Source organism: Gallus gallus, chromosome 1 (assembly GCF_016699485.2).
Source record: "Gallus gallus isolate bGalGal1 chromosome 1, bGalGal1.mat.broiler.GRCg7b, whole genome shotgun sequence".
NCBI lineage: Eukaryota > Metazoa > Chordata > Aves > Galliformes > Phasianidae > Gallus > Gallus gallus.
In genome coordinates this window covers 34,903,187-34,916,884 of record NC_052532.1, presented here as the reverse complement: position 1 = coordinate 34,916,884, position 13,698 = coordinate 34,903,187, and the positions used below count along the sequence as shown (strand labels likewise).

Genomic DNA, 13,698 nt, shown 5'->3' with positions numbered 1-13,698 from the left:
GTGATAGCCTTCCAGGATGGAATGACAGGGTAGGCAGATAAGGAAAGAGCGGTATATGTTGTCTATGCTGACTTCAGCAAGGCTTTCAACACTGTTGCCTTGTAGGAAGCGTGGGCTAGATGAGTGGGCAGTGTGGTAGGCTTGAGAAGAGCCTGACTGGCAAAGCTCAGAAGGTTGTGATCAGTGGCAGACCTGCTGGAGACCTCTAGTTAGCAGTGTCCCCCAGGGGTCAGTACTGGGTCTGATCTTGTTCAATTTATTCAGCAACCTGGACAAAGAGGAAGAATGCACTCTCATTAAGTTTGCTGATACAAAACTGAGAGGAGTGGTTGATAACCTACAAGGCTGTGCGGTAGATTCAGAGAGATCTCCACAGTCGAGAGAGCTTGGTGTGGAGGAACCTCATGAAATTCAACAAAGGCACATGCAGGGTCCATGCACAAGTCCATACACCATGACAGGATAGGGGCTGACCCGCTGGCACGCAGGTCTGCAGAGAAGGACCTAGGGGTCCTGTGGACAACAAACTAACCACGAGCCAGCAGTGTGCCTTTACAACTAAGAAGGTCAGTGATATCCTGGGATGCATTAGGAACGGTGTTGCCAGCAAGTCAAGGGAGGTTATCCTCCCTCTTCACTATGTCCTGGTAAGGCTGAATCTGGAATACTGCGTCCAGTTCAGGGCTCCCTAGCACAAAAGACCTGGAAGCTCCTGGAGTGAGGTCAGTAGAGGGATACGAGGGTTATTTGGGGACTGGAACAGCTCTCTTGTGAAGAAAGGATAAGAGAGCCAGGACTGTTTAGCCTGGAGAAGATCAGGCTAAACATCAATGGATGAAAGTATCTTATGGGAGTGGTGCCCACTGCTAAGACGATAGGCAATGGGCACAAACACAGGAGTTTCTCTCTGAATGCCAGAAAGCACTTCTGTAGGTAATGGAACACTGGCACAGGCTGTCCAGAGAGGCTGTGGGGTCTCCTTGGAGATCATCAAAAACTGCCAGGATGTGGGCCTGGGCAGCCTGCTCTGGGTGACCCTGTTCAAGCAAAGGCTGAACCAGATGACTTCCAGAGGACTCTGCCAATCTCAGCCATTCTGCATGGTTCTGTGCACAAGCAATGCTTATTCGCCAATGTTTAAACATGATGAACCACTTATGTGATATACGTCATTCACCCAGATGTTTGGAATTAGCTACTAGAAAGTGTTAAATTAGACTTTACTTGGGTTAGCATCTTCATTCCCACTTATGCAGCTTGTTAGTTCACTGAAGCTGACATCCCAACTAGGAAGCACATCTTAAAAAATACCGCCTTAAGCTTTTTTGGCTTTTCAAACCAGGAGATGTTACTTACAGACCTATTAGCCCCAGATTGCCAACTGTGCTTATCAGAAGAAGAAAATAAACTACACCTTTCTTTTATAAAATCAGTTCTGAACACAAAGCATTTGTACTTATGTACTTCAGATATTTGGAAGCAGTCCCCTTTGTCAAGTTTGTTTGGTTTTGTTTGGGTTTTTTAAGTGCTTTTTACCTTTTCCTTTTCTTCTGGATAATTCCATTTACTAGTAAGTCATGTAAATAGCAGCAACTGTGACAGTGTCACCTTTAAGTTGAATACATTTGAAAATACAGATGTTCATAGGGTATCCTCTTTATTAGAAAGATGGACATCATCTCATAACCAACTATAGTCTGAAATCAGCACGTTTTAGCTGTCAAAAAAACACATTTACTTACGAGGAAGAGAAAAAAATTACAAATGGAAAAATATATATTTGATTCAAATTACCAATATAGGAGGATGTATAACAGTGTATTACTGCACATCCAAAACACTTAAAAAGCTGCTGAACCAGATCAGCCACACAACATATGTGCATCATCCTGTTCACATTAATGACTCACACTCACAGCTTCAAGCAGGGTTCCCTATACTGAACTACTACCCAGAGATGTCACATTGATAAATGCAGTCAAACGACAGCAAGGCAAGAGGAGGAACCACTGAAAATAATTATTTCAATGCCATGTTTTTATTTGTATTTTGAGATATAGTTATATATGTATATAAATGATTATTTATTTCAAGTTTCATGAACTGTTTTAGTATGAAACAATACACATTTGTCAGAACTGGTTTCAGCAGCAAAGTATCACATCATAAACAACTGCTCAGAATGAGAAGCAGTTCATTCTTAAACTGAAGCACTAAACATATGAACTCATCAGTGGCAATTTGAGCCATCAGAACGTTACTAACAGTGAAGGACAAACAGTCCATCTTATGCTTAGGCACACAATTCTGCCTGTCTAATTCAGATACGTGTAATCTTGGATAAAACTACAGGCAGTAATAACTACCACCACCAAAAGGTATACAGGATACCATTCTGGACTACATGAATAGCCTATACATGTACTAAATGCAGTTGATAACTTTCATTTTTATTCAGAGGCCAACAGCACAACTGTCTTGCAAGGTAGCTATCCAAGTATCCATAAACTCAAGCTGTGAACCAAAATCAAACATATTAACAAACAAATTAACAAAGAAGTTAATCAGCATTTTAACCAACAGTGCACTTCCTATCTAAATGTGAAAGAGATTAGTGGATAAGACGAAACTTACTTGTTACTACACTTGCTTAAGAACAAATATTGTGTTAAGGCTGCTCTGAGTAATTTTAAATCTGCTCTCTTCAGTGACCTCAGTAAACAAACCTTGAAAGAACAATTCTCCTTCAAGAGATTCTTTCCTGTTTAAGGAGTAATTGATACCATTACCATGCAGAGTTTCCACAGACCCAGCTGGAAGAAGTTCCTCTAACAAACTGCAAATCTTTCTTCCCCAAGAAAAGGGCTGTCTAAAACACAGATTTAGAGGTATTAAGGTTTCCATGTACCTTTAAGACACTCCTCTGAGAGGGAATCTGTACTTGAATGGGTCATCAAGCATCAGCCTGATTAAAGTTCCTGCTGATAGTCTCTAAGGAGCACCAGAGCATTTAATTTAATAAGGTAATCTAAACAGTTTATGCTTTCCTCAGCTGAAAGGGACAGAAAATACCTAACAAGTAAAGAACAGAAACACAGCATACAAAGTTGGGAAAAATATTCTGGTCAAATTTAACTTTTCAACAGATCATGTTTCCATCCAATACTACCGCAGATGGAAGACACTGCATCACCTTCAATTGTCTTAGAAAAACTACAGTTTAACTGCACCTCAATCTCTTCCATCCTTTACCCCCACTACTGTGCTACCAATGCTTATCTGACTGTAGGAGGAAAGAGTAAAGCCAGAAGAAATCTAACTCCCCAAACCAGTCTACAACAAAATCAGATATGCAACAGTGCAAGAAAAGGAACAAGGGTGAGAACATCAGAGCAACAGCAAAATTAGCTTCAATTGGCTTAAAACCGTTGTGGAACAGTACCGTGAGTCTAAGCTACCATAAGAAAAGAAGGCCATTTTACAGTGTCCTTCCCTTTGTCCCTCAAGTGTATCCTCAAGGGATCAGAACAAGAACAAACTGAACTTTATATGTTCAGGAACATATAAATTCTAGATGAAGGCTCACAATTTTCCTGAAAACTTCTGTCACATTTCTTATCCCCTCACAAGAAATTAAACGCTGTTCTTTAACACAATCTGGATATTTTTTTTTAACTAAAAGTATTCTAAATGTTAAATTGATTCTTTCATTTTAATTAAATCCATGTATTTTCTCAGTGTGTCAAAGTGAACTCTGAAAAAATGGAAGGTGCTTAATAAGAGAAGTATAGGGCATGCCTACATGCACAGACAATCATCTATTCTTTCAATTTTCTTTCCTTTGCAGCCTTTCTTTACTGTTTTAATAAACACTACTTTGGACTTTACTTTCAAAGTTTAACCTTGCCATTAAAGACTGTTACATATACGCTACGTGCATTGACCTGAACTTCAGGTAACTTCAAGTGTGCCTTCTAGATGAGTACTGCATGTATGCTGCAACAAGTTTTGCCACAAAATGTTACTTCAGTAAAAGACAATTCTAAGCCTTAGTCAAGTTCCATAATTACTTAATGCCTTTCATGCATGTCTCTCTCCTGAGTACAGGCACTCCGTTTCAAAGCTACAGAACGTAAGCTGTGCTACAAGGGATTCTGACATTTCCGAAGTTCAAATGCAAGAGCAACATATTATTTTATGCTAGTTTCTCTCTGAAAAGTTTCAGTTATCATCACTTAAAATATTTCAGAGGGTGATGCAAATACTTCTTGTAAGTATAGAAGCAGAAGTATGAACAGGCTTTAACCTTCTGCTCTGTTAGTCTGATGGTATCAATTGTAAAGAACAAGCTGAAACAAACAGAGCCGGTCACGATGTGAAACTCCTCTTCAAATCAGTCCCAAGCTCCTCCACAGTGAATTTACTTCACTACATGTCTCATGAAATGTGAAACTTTCAGTAGCTCAGTTAGAACACTTAAAGAAAAAAAAAAGTTGTTCATGAACAAGAAATAACCTTAGGAGTACCCAGGAGCTTCTCAACAGAGATGCCCCCCTGAGAGGGCACAAAAAGCCAGAAAGATTGGGTGTAGAAAGCTATAATAAAGGTAGCAACTTTTCAAGAGGTACAATAGCCAGAAAAGCCACACCACAGGTAAAGTCAATTAAGTGGAGGAAGAAAGGGTACCAAAGCAGCAGAAGCCTCTGAAAAGCAAGTAACTGCACCACGATCCCATAAAATATTTGCAGTTCCTGTAAGCCATGTAAAACCACATGATCATTTGAATGTTAGTGTAGAGGCAAGTTTCATGTTTGGAAACCAAGACTGTGCATTTACCCTGTTTTTATTTCTGCTTCAAAACACTCCAATACAACAATTGCATCATCCACCTTCTCACTGTCAAATATCATTGCAGCAACTACCCATCAATTATCATCTTATAAAACCTATTTAGTATTCAAGATTCATCACAGAGAACAAGCATATTAATCATATACCATCAGCAATGGCCAGACAACATATTTATCACCTTAAATCCAAAACGTTACGTTGTGCTGACAACACAAGAAGCTAAAACTGAGGCAGATAACCCAAAAGGGTTCCTCTGTGGAATAAAAAATTGAATTAATTCAGCACAACAGCAGTCCTCTAAGTCGTTTTTTTAAAAAAACCCTTTGTTTTTCAGTCAACAGACAATTCTTTACACCACAGAAAAAGAATACATACCATTTGACAGCTAAGTTTTGCACCTCACCATTTTTATCTTCCAGTAATTTCAAAATCATCTTCACCACCTTTCTTTCACTGTCGTCATCCAGCTTGATAGAATCTTTCTGTAGTTCTGTCATCAAGTCATTAGTAGCCATAAACCTGACAAAAGATGGTCAGATAATTATTGCTGAAAGAACATGAGTTACTCACAGTGCTCCACAATTCAAGATTTTCAGTTTCCACCATTTGTTATCAAATAAACCACACAATGTTGAATGAGTGTTATCTACTTTGTGATGCAAGCAGCATTTCTCCTACTTATACAATAAATAGGGAGAAAATACAATTTTAAAACAATTTACTTTCAGGTAGGTCATCTCCTTTCCTTGATGAGGATAGCTACACATCTCACCTCTGCTGTTTAAACAGTGCTTCAGATGATCTCCACAACAAAGCTGACACTTTCCCCCATTTGAAGTAGTTCTTCCATTAGCTACACCAATTTTGTAAGCTACACCAAGTTGGTAAGAAAGTCTCACCTCTGCTGGGTGGTTATTTAAGAACTTTGAAGCAAGAAGAAAATACATTCTTCCAAATATTCTCCCACAAAAAGAAGCCAGGCATTAACAGAGAAATGGAAGTGAAACTACGATTTACACATTTTTCATCATCTGCCCAGACTGGTTTGTTTATAATCCAGACAATGGCCAATGACGTTTATCCACTCCTCAATCCAGGGTGCAACACTGAAGTCTCAGATTAATTCTTGAGAGATCAATCACACAGAAGAAGCTTTCATACCAACTAATTTGGTATTACATTCTGCTGTCACACTGACCAACAGAAGAACATACTGAGAAATGACTTTCCAAAAGTACTGCTTTTATGCCTCTTGTTTCTTTTCTTTCTGAAGTCTGTTTTCCAATCTGTTCTTCTTTCATATGTGTCCTTTCTTCTCAAGCCAAGTAATAGAGATGCTTTACTCAATTACAGTTCCCAGAGGCTTCACTACCAATCCCAACCCCAACCAAATGCCCAGAGAAAACACGGTTTGCAATTATCCAGTTAAGGCTGACATTTGGGCTTGAGATACATTCGACTCAAGCAGACATCACAGCAGCTCAGGTCATACTTGGAAGGTTATCTCTGCAGCCTGACCGGCTTGATACTTGTTTTATTGAGAATGAAAGCCAAGCCTTCATAATCTTAACATGCACCACAAACACCAGATGCCTCCCTTCATATAACAGACCCCAACTTCTTGTCTTTTAACACAGCCATTCCAGGCTATGTTTCTCACTAAGATAAGTGAAGGCCTCACTCATTTTCCATTCACTCCAAGAATCCCAATGAAGCAAGCCTACAGTCTGACAGGAACCAGATGCTTGCATGAAGGATGTGAACGGCACCAGCCTTTAAGTAGAGCAAGGAAAAAGGCTACTTGAGAAGTAAATGTAATGGACAAATAGGATGGGAATAAGGACATCCACAGAGTCAAGCAGAACTAGAACTTTTTAAAAGTCATCTCCACCTTACTGCTCTATTTTCTTAAACCTTCATAGTCTCCTATCATGTCCTTGGTCAATAGCCCCCATTTCCTAGCCTTGTTAACTCTCACCCCCTACTTGTGACAATTTCCTAGACTCAGCAGAGTTCACACATCGTCAGTCCATCAGCATTTCTGCACTGAACTACAACAGAGATCCTCCTTCTGGCAGACAATAAAATAATAAAAATACCTAAACCCCACAGTGGTACGGGAAGGAAATAGCAACTTTAAATTGAAGTAGCTGCTATTTAGAAACATGATTTTGAGTAGTTTAGATGTGGTCTTTGGTCACAACTGCTTCCTCCTTGAACGCATCAAAGTTCCCATGGTGCAAAGCAGCAGCATCCCTGTAGCTCCTCACCCCCTGTGCATGGAGCAGTCATACTCTGTGAGCACAGCGCTCCTCCCACAGCCCCACAGTAAATTGTCACCTTCCACTGCTGCCCATTTAGAACTTCAGTTTCTGGACAACAAATGCCACAAACAATTGCATCAGAAAAGTTGGTTTATCCAAAAACTGGAGGATTAAAGCTTACAGCAAAATAGCTATTGAAGCACCGTTTGCTGTCAGCTCACTGACATCAACAACTATGCCATCTCTCTTCAAACACACCTGGTTTAAGAATAAAAACATCTACAACTACTGGTCCTCAGAACTACTATATCTGTTATACATGAAGTTTTCATAAAACCTTAGCATAATGCTAACGTAGCCAGTTTGTAAAGGTCTACCATCATTCATTCTTATGGTTTGTAATTCAGATTCTAATCTACGTCACCATTATTTTTTTTAATATGTCAGAATTCCACAGTTGTTCAAAGATCCTGGAATGGCAAATCTGTTAAATGTGATCTCCAAAAGTTAAAACTTCCTCTGTAGTTGTGATGCATTACTTGGAAAAAAGTTCTTGCTACAGCTGCATCAAACAGGTATCATCCATTTCTTTTATGTAGAAAGTTTTAAACTCGCTGAAAATCAGAAGCAAATACATCACAGCATCCCCTGAGATATCCTTCCCATGAGTGCAAAATGCAAAGTTCACTTAACCACACGTAAAAAGATAGCATAATAAAGCTAAAAAATATTTGGTAATGTTCAGAAGAGGAAAAAAATATCTGTTTTTCAGTGCAATTGAAATGACTCGGGCAATTCTCAACTCTGTCTTTCAGATTAATCAACTTTAGTTTGAAATTTTGCAAGTTTGTAACCTAAATCCTGCAGGTATTCAACCATAAAATTCCAAAGAGGTGGACATGAAAAATATACACAAATGCACCCAGCGCTTCAACAGTTCCACTGAAAGCAAAATGATTCCAAATGCATCCCTGTGGCTATTTAACCACCACATGTTTTCTGTTAGATTTTAATATGCTAACAAGAGATTGGTTTGGATGTCAGCAAGCTCCCGAACTCCAACCTAAGCACTGCAAAGCTGCAGCAATGGTGTAAAACCCAGGAGTGCTTCATCCCTTTGCCCTATCTGTACCGATGCTCTCTCCTGAACAGCCAAAAGCTTCAAATGTGAATTTCTGGCGACTCACCTCAATGCAGATGAAGAAACTTAATTATCTTTAAGCTAATGCTTTGTTAGAACTACGCAAATAGATATATATTTATATAACTTATTACTAAACGATCTCCAGAGGTCCCTTCCAGCCCCTACGCTGACAATACTACAATATTTCATTTTCTGTTTTTTTTTTTTTTTTCATCGTTCCTTTCTGGTTCTTACAAAGTAACCAAGCGATTCAATAAGAAGTACCACTCTTGTGACAGATCCTAAGCTCAGAAACACATCTGCCAGTCCCCACAGAACTACACTGGCTTCTCCCTCTGAACGCAGTCACAGAGGCGGCACCAAGCCACGAGGGGAGCGCAGAGCCCCTATGCCCACAGCTGCGGCACCCGGGGCACGGGGAGCTCCGGCCTAGCCGGGCTGATGCGTGGGGAACGGCAAGAGCCGCGCGCCCAGCGGCCGGGACGGGCCCGGCTCGCCTGGCGCAGCCCTCCGCCCTAAGCAGGCCGCCCGCGGCCCGGCTCCGCGCCTCCCACGACCGCAAGCACGGCGCTGGGCACACGGCCGCGCTCAGCACGGCGGGCCGCCACCTCCGCCCGCGGGCCCGGCCCCGCTGCCGGCCCGGGAGGCATCGAGGCGGGCACAGGCCGGGCTCGGGCCCCGCCGTCACCGAGGCCTGCGGGCGGCGCGGGCCCCACCTGAAGTCCTTGTCGCTGGACGTCATCTTCTCCAGCAGGTTGGAGATGTGGTACGAGGCGCTCGCCATGTTGACGCCGGCGGCCTGCGGGAGGAGGAGAAGGAGAGAAGGAGGAGAGGGCGGCGTCCTGCCGGCCTCGCCGGCTCCGCTTCGCCCGCTGCTGGGGACGGCGCTCGGCGGGGAGCCGCGGCCTGCGCGGGACGGGGGGAGGCGGACGGGCTCCGCCGCCTCCTGCGCTGCGGCTGCACGGGGGCGGACGGGCGGGGCGGCGGCCGCTCGCGCTCGGCGCGGGGTCAAAGGTCGCCGGGGGCCCCTCGCGCCGCCAGCGCCGCGGATTGGCTCCGCGCGCGGGCGGGTGGCGCCGCGGCGTACGTGGCGCGGAGCGTGCGCGGGAAGTTCGGGCCGCCCGGCCGCCGAGAACTACGCGTCCCGGCGTGCACCGCGCCCACCACTTCAGCGAGCGGCGTGCCGGGATGTGTGGTTTAGTGGGACGACGGGGCCTCGGCGGCGCGCTGCCCGCTGGGACGCGGAGCTTCGATTGGCGGCCGGAGCGGCCGGCGGTCCCGCAGCGGGCTGGGCGTGGCCGTGAGCAGCGGCGCGCTCTGTCCGGCGCTCCGGGCGCAGCGCTGTCCGCGCCGGACGGACCGAGGGTGCGACAGCGCCGCTCTGGTGGCACTGCCGCTTCCGTGGTGGTCGTTGGGAGCTCAGCTGTCTGAAGGAGTCTGAACTGCTGCACACGGCAGTCTTACTGCTTTTCTGGGCAGCCTTTCACAGCAGCTGAAGGAAGGCCTGTGCTCCTTACCAAGCGACAGGAGCTCTGAGGAGAAAGTTTTAGAGGTGTGGTGGACAGTAGTTGGCTGTGAGCCAGCAGTGTGCCCTTGCGGCCGAGAAGGCCAGTGGTATCCTGAGGAGCATTGAAGAGAGCATGGCCAGCAGGTCGAGGGAGGCAAGCCTCCCTCTCTACTGTGGCCTGGTGAGACTGCATCTGGAGTACTGTGTTCAGTTCTGGGCTCCTCGGTTCAAAAAAGTACAGGAATCTTCTATAGAGAGCCCAGCGAAAGGCCACAAACATGTTTGGGACATGGAACATCTCCCTTATGAGGAAAGGGGCTGGTCATCCTGGAGAAGAGAAGGCTGAGAGGGGATCTCATCACTGTTTATAAATTGCTGAAGCATGAGAGTCAAGTGAATGGGGCCAGGCTCTTTTCAGTGGTGTGCAGTGATAGAACAAGGGGTAACGGGCAAAAACTGCAACACAAGAATACAAACATGAGGACAGACTGTTCTGTGAGGGTGACAGAGCACTGAAACAGTCTGCCCAGAGAGGTTGTGGACTCTCCTTCTCGGAAGATAATCAAAACCCGGCTGGATGCTTTACTATGCAATCTACTGTAGGGAACCTGCTTTAGCAGGGGATTGGACTCAGTGATATCCAGAGGTCTCTTCCAACCCCTGCAACTCTGATTCTGTGAACAGAAATCACAAGTGGCTCTGTTGTGGCCTGTCATCCAGTCACCATGTACAAACAACTGTTTTGGAGCACACAAGTGCTAACTGCTGTGCTGGAAAGAGAGCTCAATATGTACTGGTTCCATCCCCAGGTGCAGCTTGGTGACAGGTCAGTGCTATGCAGCAAAATGGAGGACAGGTAGGAATGAGGTGGGCAGCGTAGAGATGGGCCAATGGCATCGCAGTGAGGTAGGATCTGAGGATGGGGTAAGAGAAGTGGCAGTGGTTAGGGGGACAAGAGGATGTGTCAAGGAGAAATGGAGGAACTGCAATGAAGGGAAGCTCTCAGAAGGAGAGGTGGCCCTTTCAAATAGGCCATTCACTCATTTGACCTTTTGCATTCATGACTTTGGTACTACATGAGGATCAAGTGACTATGGGACAGTGAAAGATTATTAAAAAATGTTCTGCCTATATGTTTACCATGATGCATTTTACTGGGTAAGCATGTGAAATGAACCCAATGATAGAAAATGCTGTGTTCTAGGAGAGGTCCTTTATGTCAATCACTACTATAGAATAAAGCATTACCAGTGTTCACTGGAAGCAGATCCACTCAAGCTGGGAGTTAACTCTGTGAATTCTTACTGTTTCAAATTAGACACTAAACCAAATTGCTTCTCACTTTGGGAATTCTACAAACATTCACTTATAATGAAGTCATTCGTGCGGAGGAAAAAAAAATCAGGTATATAGAACAACTCTATTCCAGTTCATACTTCCAACTGATATACGTTTTGTCCATCATGAGGTTATACTCCCCAGTTTCCATCCCAGAGATTCTAATCCTGTCAATTTTCTCATTTTCAGGAGTATTTTAACTTGCTTATTTTATTTTCTCAGCTTTTTTTCTCTCTCTTTGTTCATGTTGGGGTTTGTCATCCTTATGCACAAATCTCTTCCTTAAAGGTTCTTCACAGAGTGGAGGAATTCGTAGCATAAAAGAGAAATGAATTCGTAGCATAAAAGTCACGTAGAAATGAATTCGTAGCATAAAAGTCATGTCTCCCTTCTCAAAGAGATTCATAGATGGGAAAATATTTGTATATCTGAGGACGATATTAAAAGTAGAAACTTTTTCTTTCCATAGCTGCGCAAGATGTAAATATAACTGATGGCCTCCAGCACATCCAGGATGCTTTGTGATCTTGTCCATTTTTAAAAAGATTTTAACATTATTCAACATAGCTCAGCCAGCTCAGTGTACCGCTATTTAAACCTGGTTTCAAATTACTACCATTCAGGCCATCGTGGAGGAAGTCAAAGTATCTCTTTGTTCAAGTACATTTATTACAATTGGGATTCAGTTATTGTAGATGCAGTGTTCCAGAGGAAGTTAGACACAGATAGAGGCTAATTGAGAAGAGATTTTTTCCAGCTGATAGCAAACAGCTTCACAGATGGAGTGGTACTCCTGATCTGTTCCCTGTAGACTTGCATATTAGATGCTCTTGGTTCATTCACAAAGATAGCTGAAAGCTTAATTAAATGCTGGAACCTGAAAGGATTTATCTTGCTTTATACTTGCAAATATATTCCCTAAATACTGAAGATGAGAGGAGAGCAGTGTTCATTTTGAGATGCATTCACAGCACCAGAATTTGAACCCTCACCAATTTGCTCTTTCACTTCACAAGGGGGTTGTGAGCCCATGATTGAGAGAGGAAACCAGGAATGTGCTGCATGTTGATATATCAGCATGTAAAGAGCTATAGCTTCACTAGGCTTAAAGGGAATCCTTTAGGATGACAAATTTAAAGCTGGTTATCAGTTTTTACAGCTGGTTTTGGGGAAATAAAAGGAAAATTGCTGTTCCAAGTCAAAAGCTGCTCACTGCCGTAAGCGGATATTTTGAGCCAGAGAACCTTACAGTCCTGGTTTATCACTTAGATAGGTGACTGACTTTGTACATCTGAACTTTGAATCTTGACAAAGATTGGAAGAAAGACTTTAAACATTTTGTTGGATGATTATAATAACAAACTACAGATGGAGTAAAAAAATGATCCAGACTTAAATATGGAAGAAACAGAAGAAGGAATGATATGACTATTTAACCTACAGTAAACAAATGGAAGTAACAACATTCCATATATTAGACCAGCCACATGGTTGAGTGTGTGTTTTAAATGCTGTAATACATTGTACAAAGTACTGTGTTCCAAGAGATGGAGAGGGATTCGTTGTAGAACTGAAAACTTGGCTCGAATTTTAATCATAACATTGCTCTGCTAAGATTTTTTTAAATTTCCTCTTTTTTCTCTTTTCCTTATTTTTAAATTTAGATGACGTTCCATAGAAAATGATAGTAATTTCTGAAGTAGGACAGATTTGGAACTAAACAGGTCATCAGATGATTTTCACCTCATAAGACCAAAGTTTTAGTTGTGGGGTTTTTTTCTTCTTACAACTGAAAAATTGTTCACATGAAACTTAAGTAAAAATGTCAAAGTATCTATATAAAAGCAATTTAAAGCATTGATGCTACTGGGCTGATTCTCAGGAGTAGTCAACATGGATTCACCAAGGAGAAATCATGCTTGACCGAGCTGATAGCCTTCTATGACATCATCACTGGCTGAGTAGATGAGGGGAGAGCAGTGGATGTTGTACGGTGACTTCAGCAAGGCATTTGACACTGTCTCCCACAACATCCTTGTTATGCAACTTAGAGTATGTGGGTTAGATGAGTGTACAGTGAGGTGGATTGAGAACTGGCTGACTGGCAGAGCTCAGAGGGTGGTCATCAGCAGCACAGAGTCTGGTTAGAGGCCTTTAACTAGCGGTGTTCCCCAGGCGTTGGTGCTGGCTCTTGTCTTGTTCATCAGTGACCTGGGTGAAGGGATAGAGTCCACCCTCAGCAAGTTTGCTGATGATACAAAGATGGGCGGATTGGCTGACACACCTGAAGGATGTGTTACCATTCAACAAGACCTAGACAGACTGGGTCCTGGTGGACAACAGGTTGGCCATGAGCCAGCAGTGTACCCTTGTGGCTAGGAAGGCTAGCGTTGTCCTGGGGAGCATTAAAAAGAGCATGGCAAGAAGGTTGAGTGGGGTGATCCTGCCCCTCTACTCTGCCCTGATGAGACCACATTTAGACTACTGCATCCAGTTCTGGGCTCCCCAGTTCAAAAAATACAAGGATCTCCTAGAAGGAGTCCAGTGCAGGGCCACAAAGATGTTTAAGGGCCTAGAGCATCTCCCATATGAGG

General features: G+C 43.4%; 1 protein-coding gene across 1 annotated transcript in view; it reads right to left on the bottom strand.

Annotated features, from left to right (window-relative positions):
- The window catches only part of CAND1 (cullin associated and neddylation dissociated 1), a 28,918-nt gene extending 19,690 nt beyond the window's left edge, over positions 1–9,228 (bottom strand). Inside the window, exons 1-2 of the mRNA XM_015282846.4 lie at positions 8,976–9,228; positions 5,227–5,370 (exon numbers count right to left, since the gene is read on the bottom strand). Coding sequence (XP_015138332.1) covers positions 5,227–5,370; positions 8,976–9,043 — 212 coding nt within the window. The 5' untranslated portion in view covers positions 9,044–9,228. The remainder of the gene's footprint in view (positions 1–5,226; positions 5,371–8,975) is intronic.
- Positions 9,229–13,698: the final 4,470 nt, after the last annotated feature.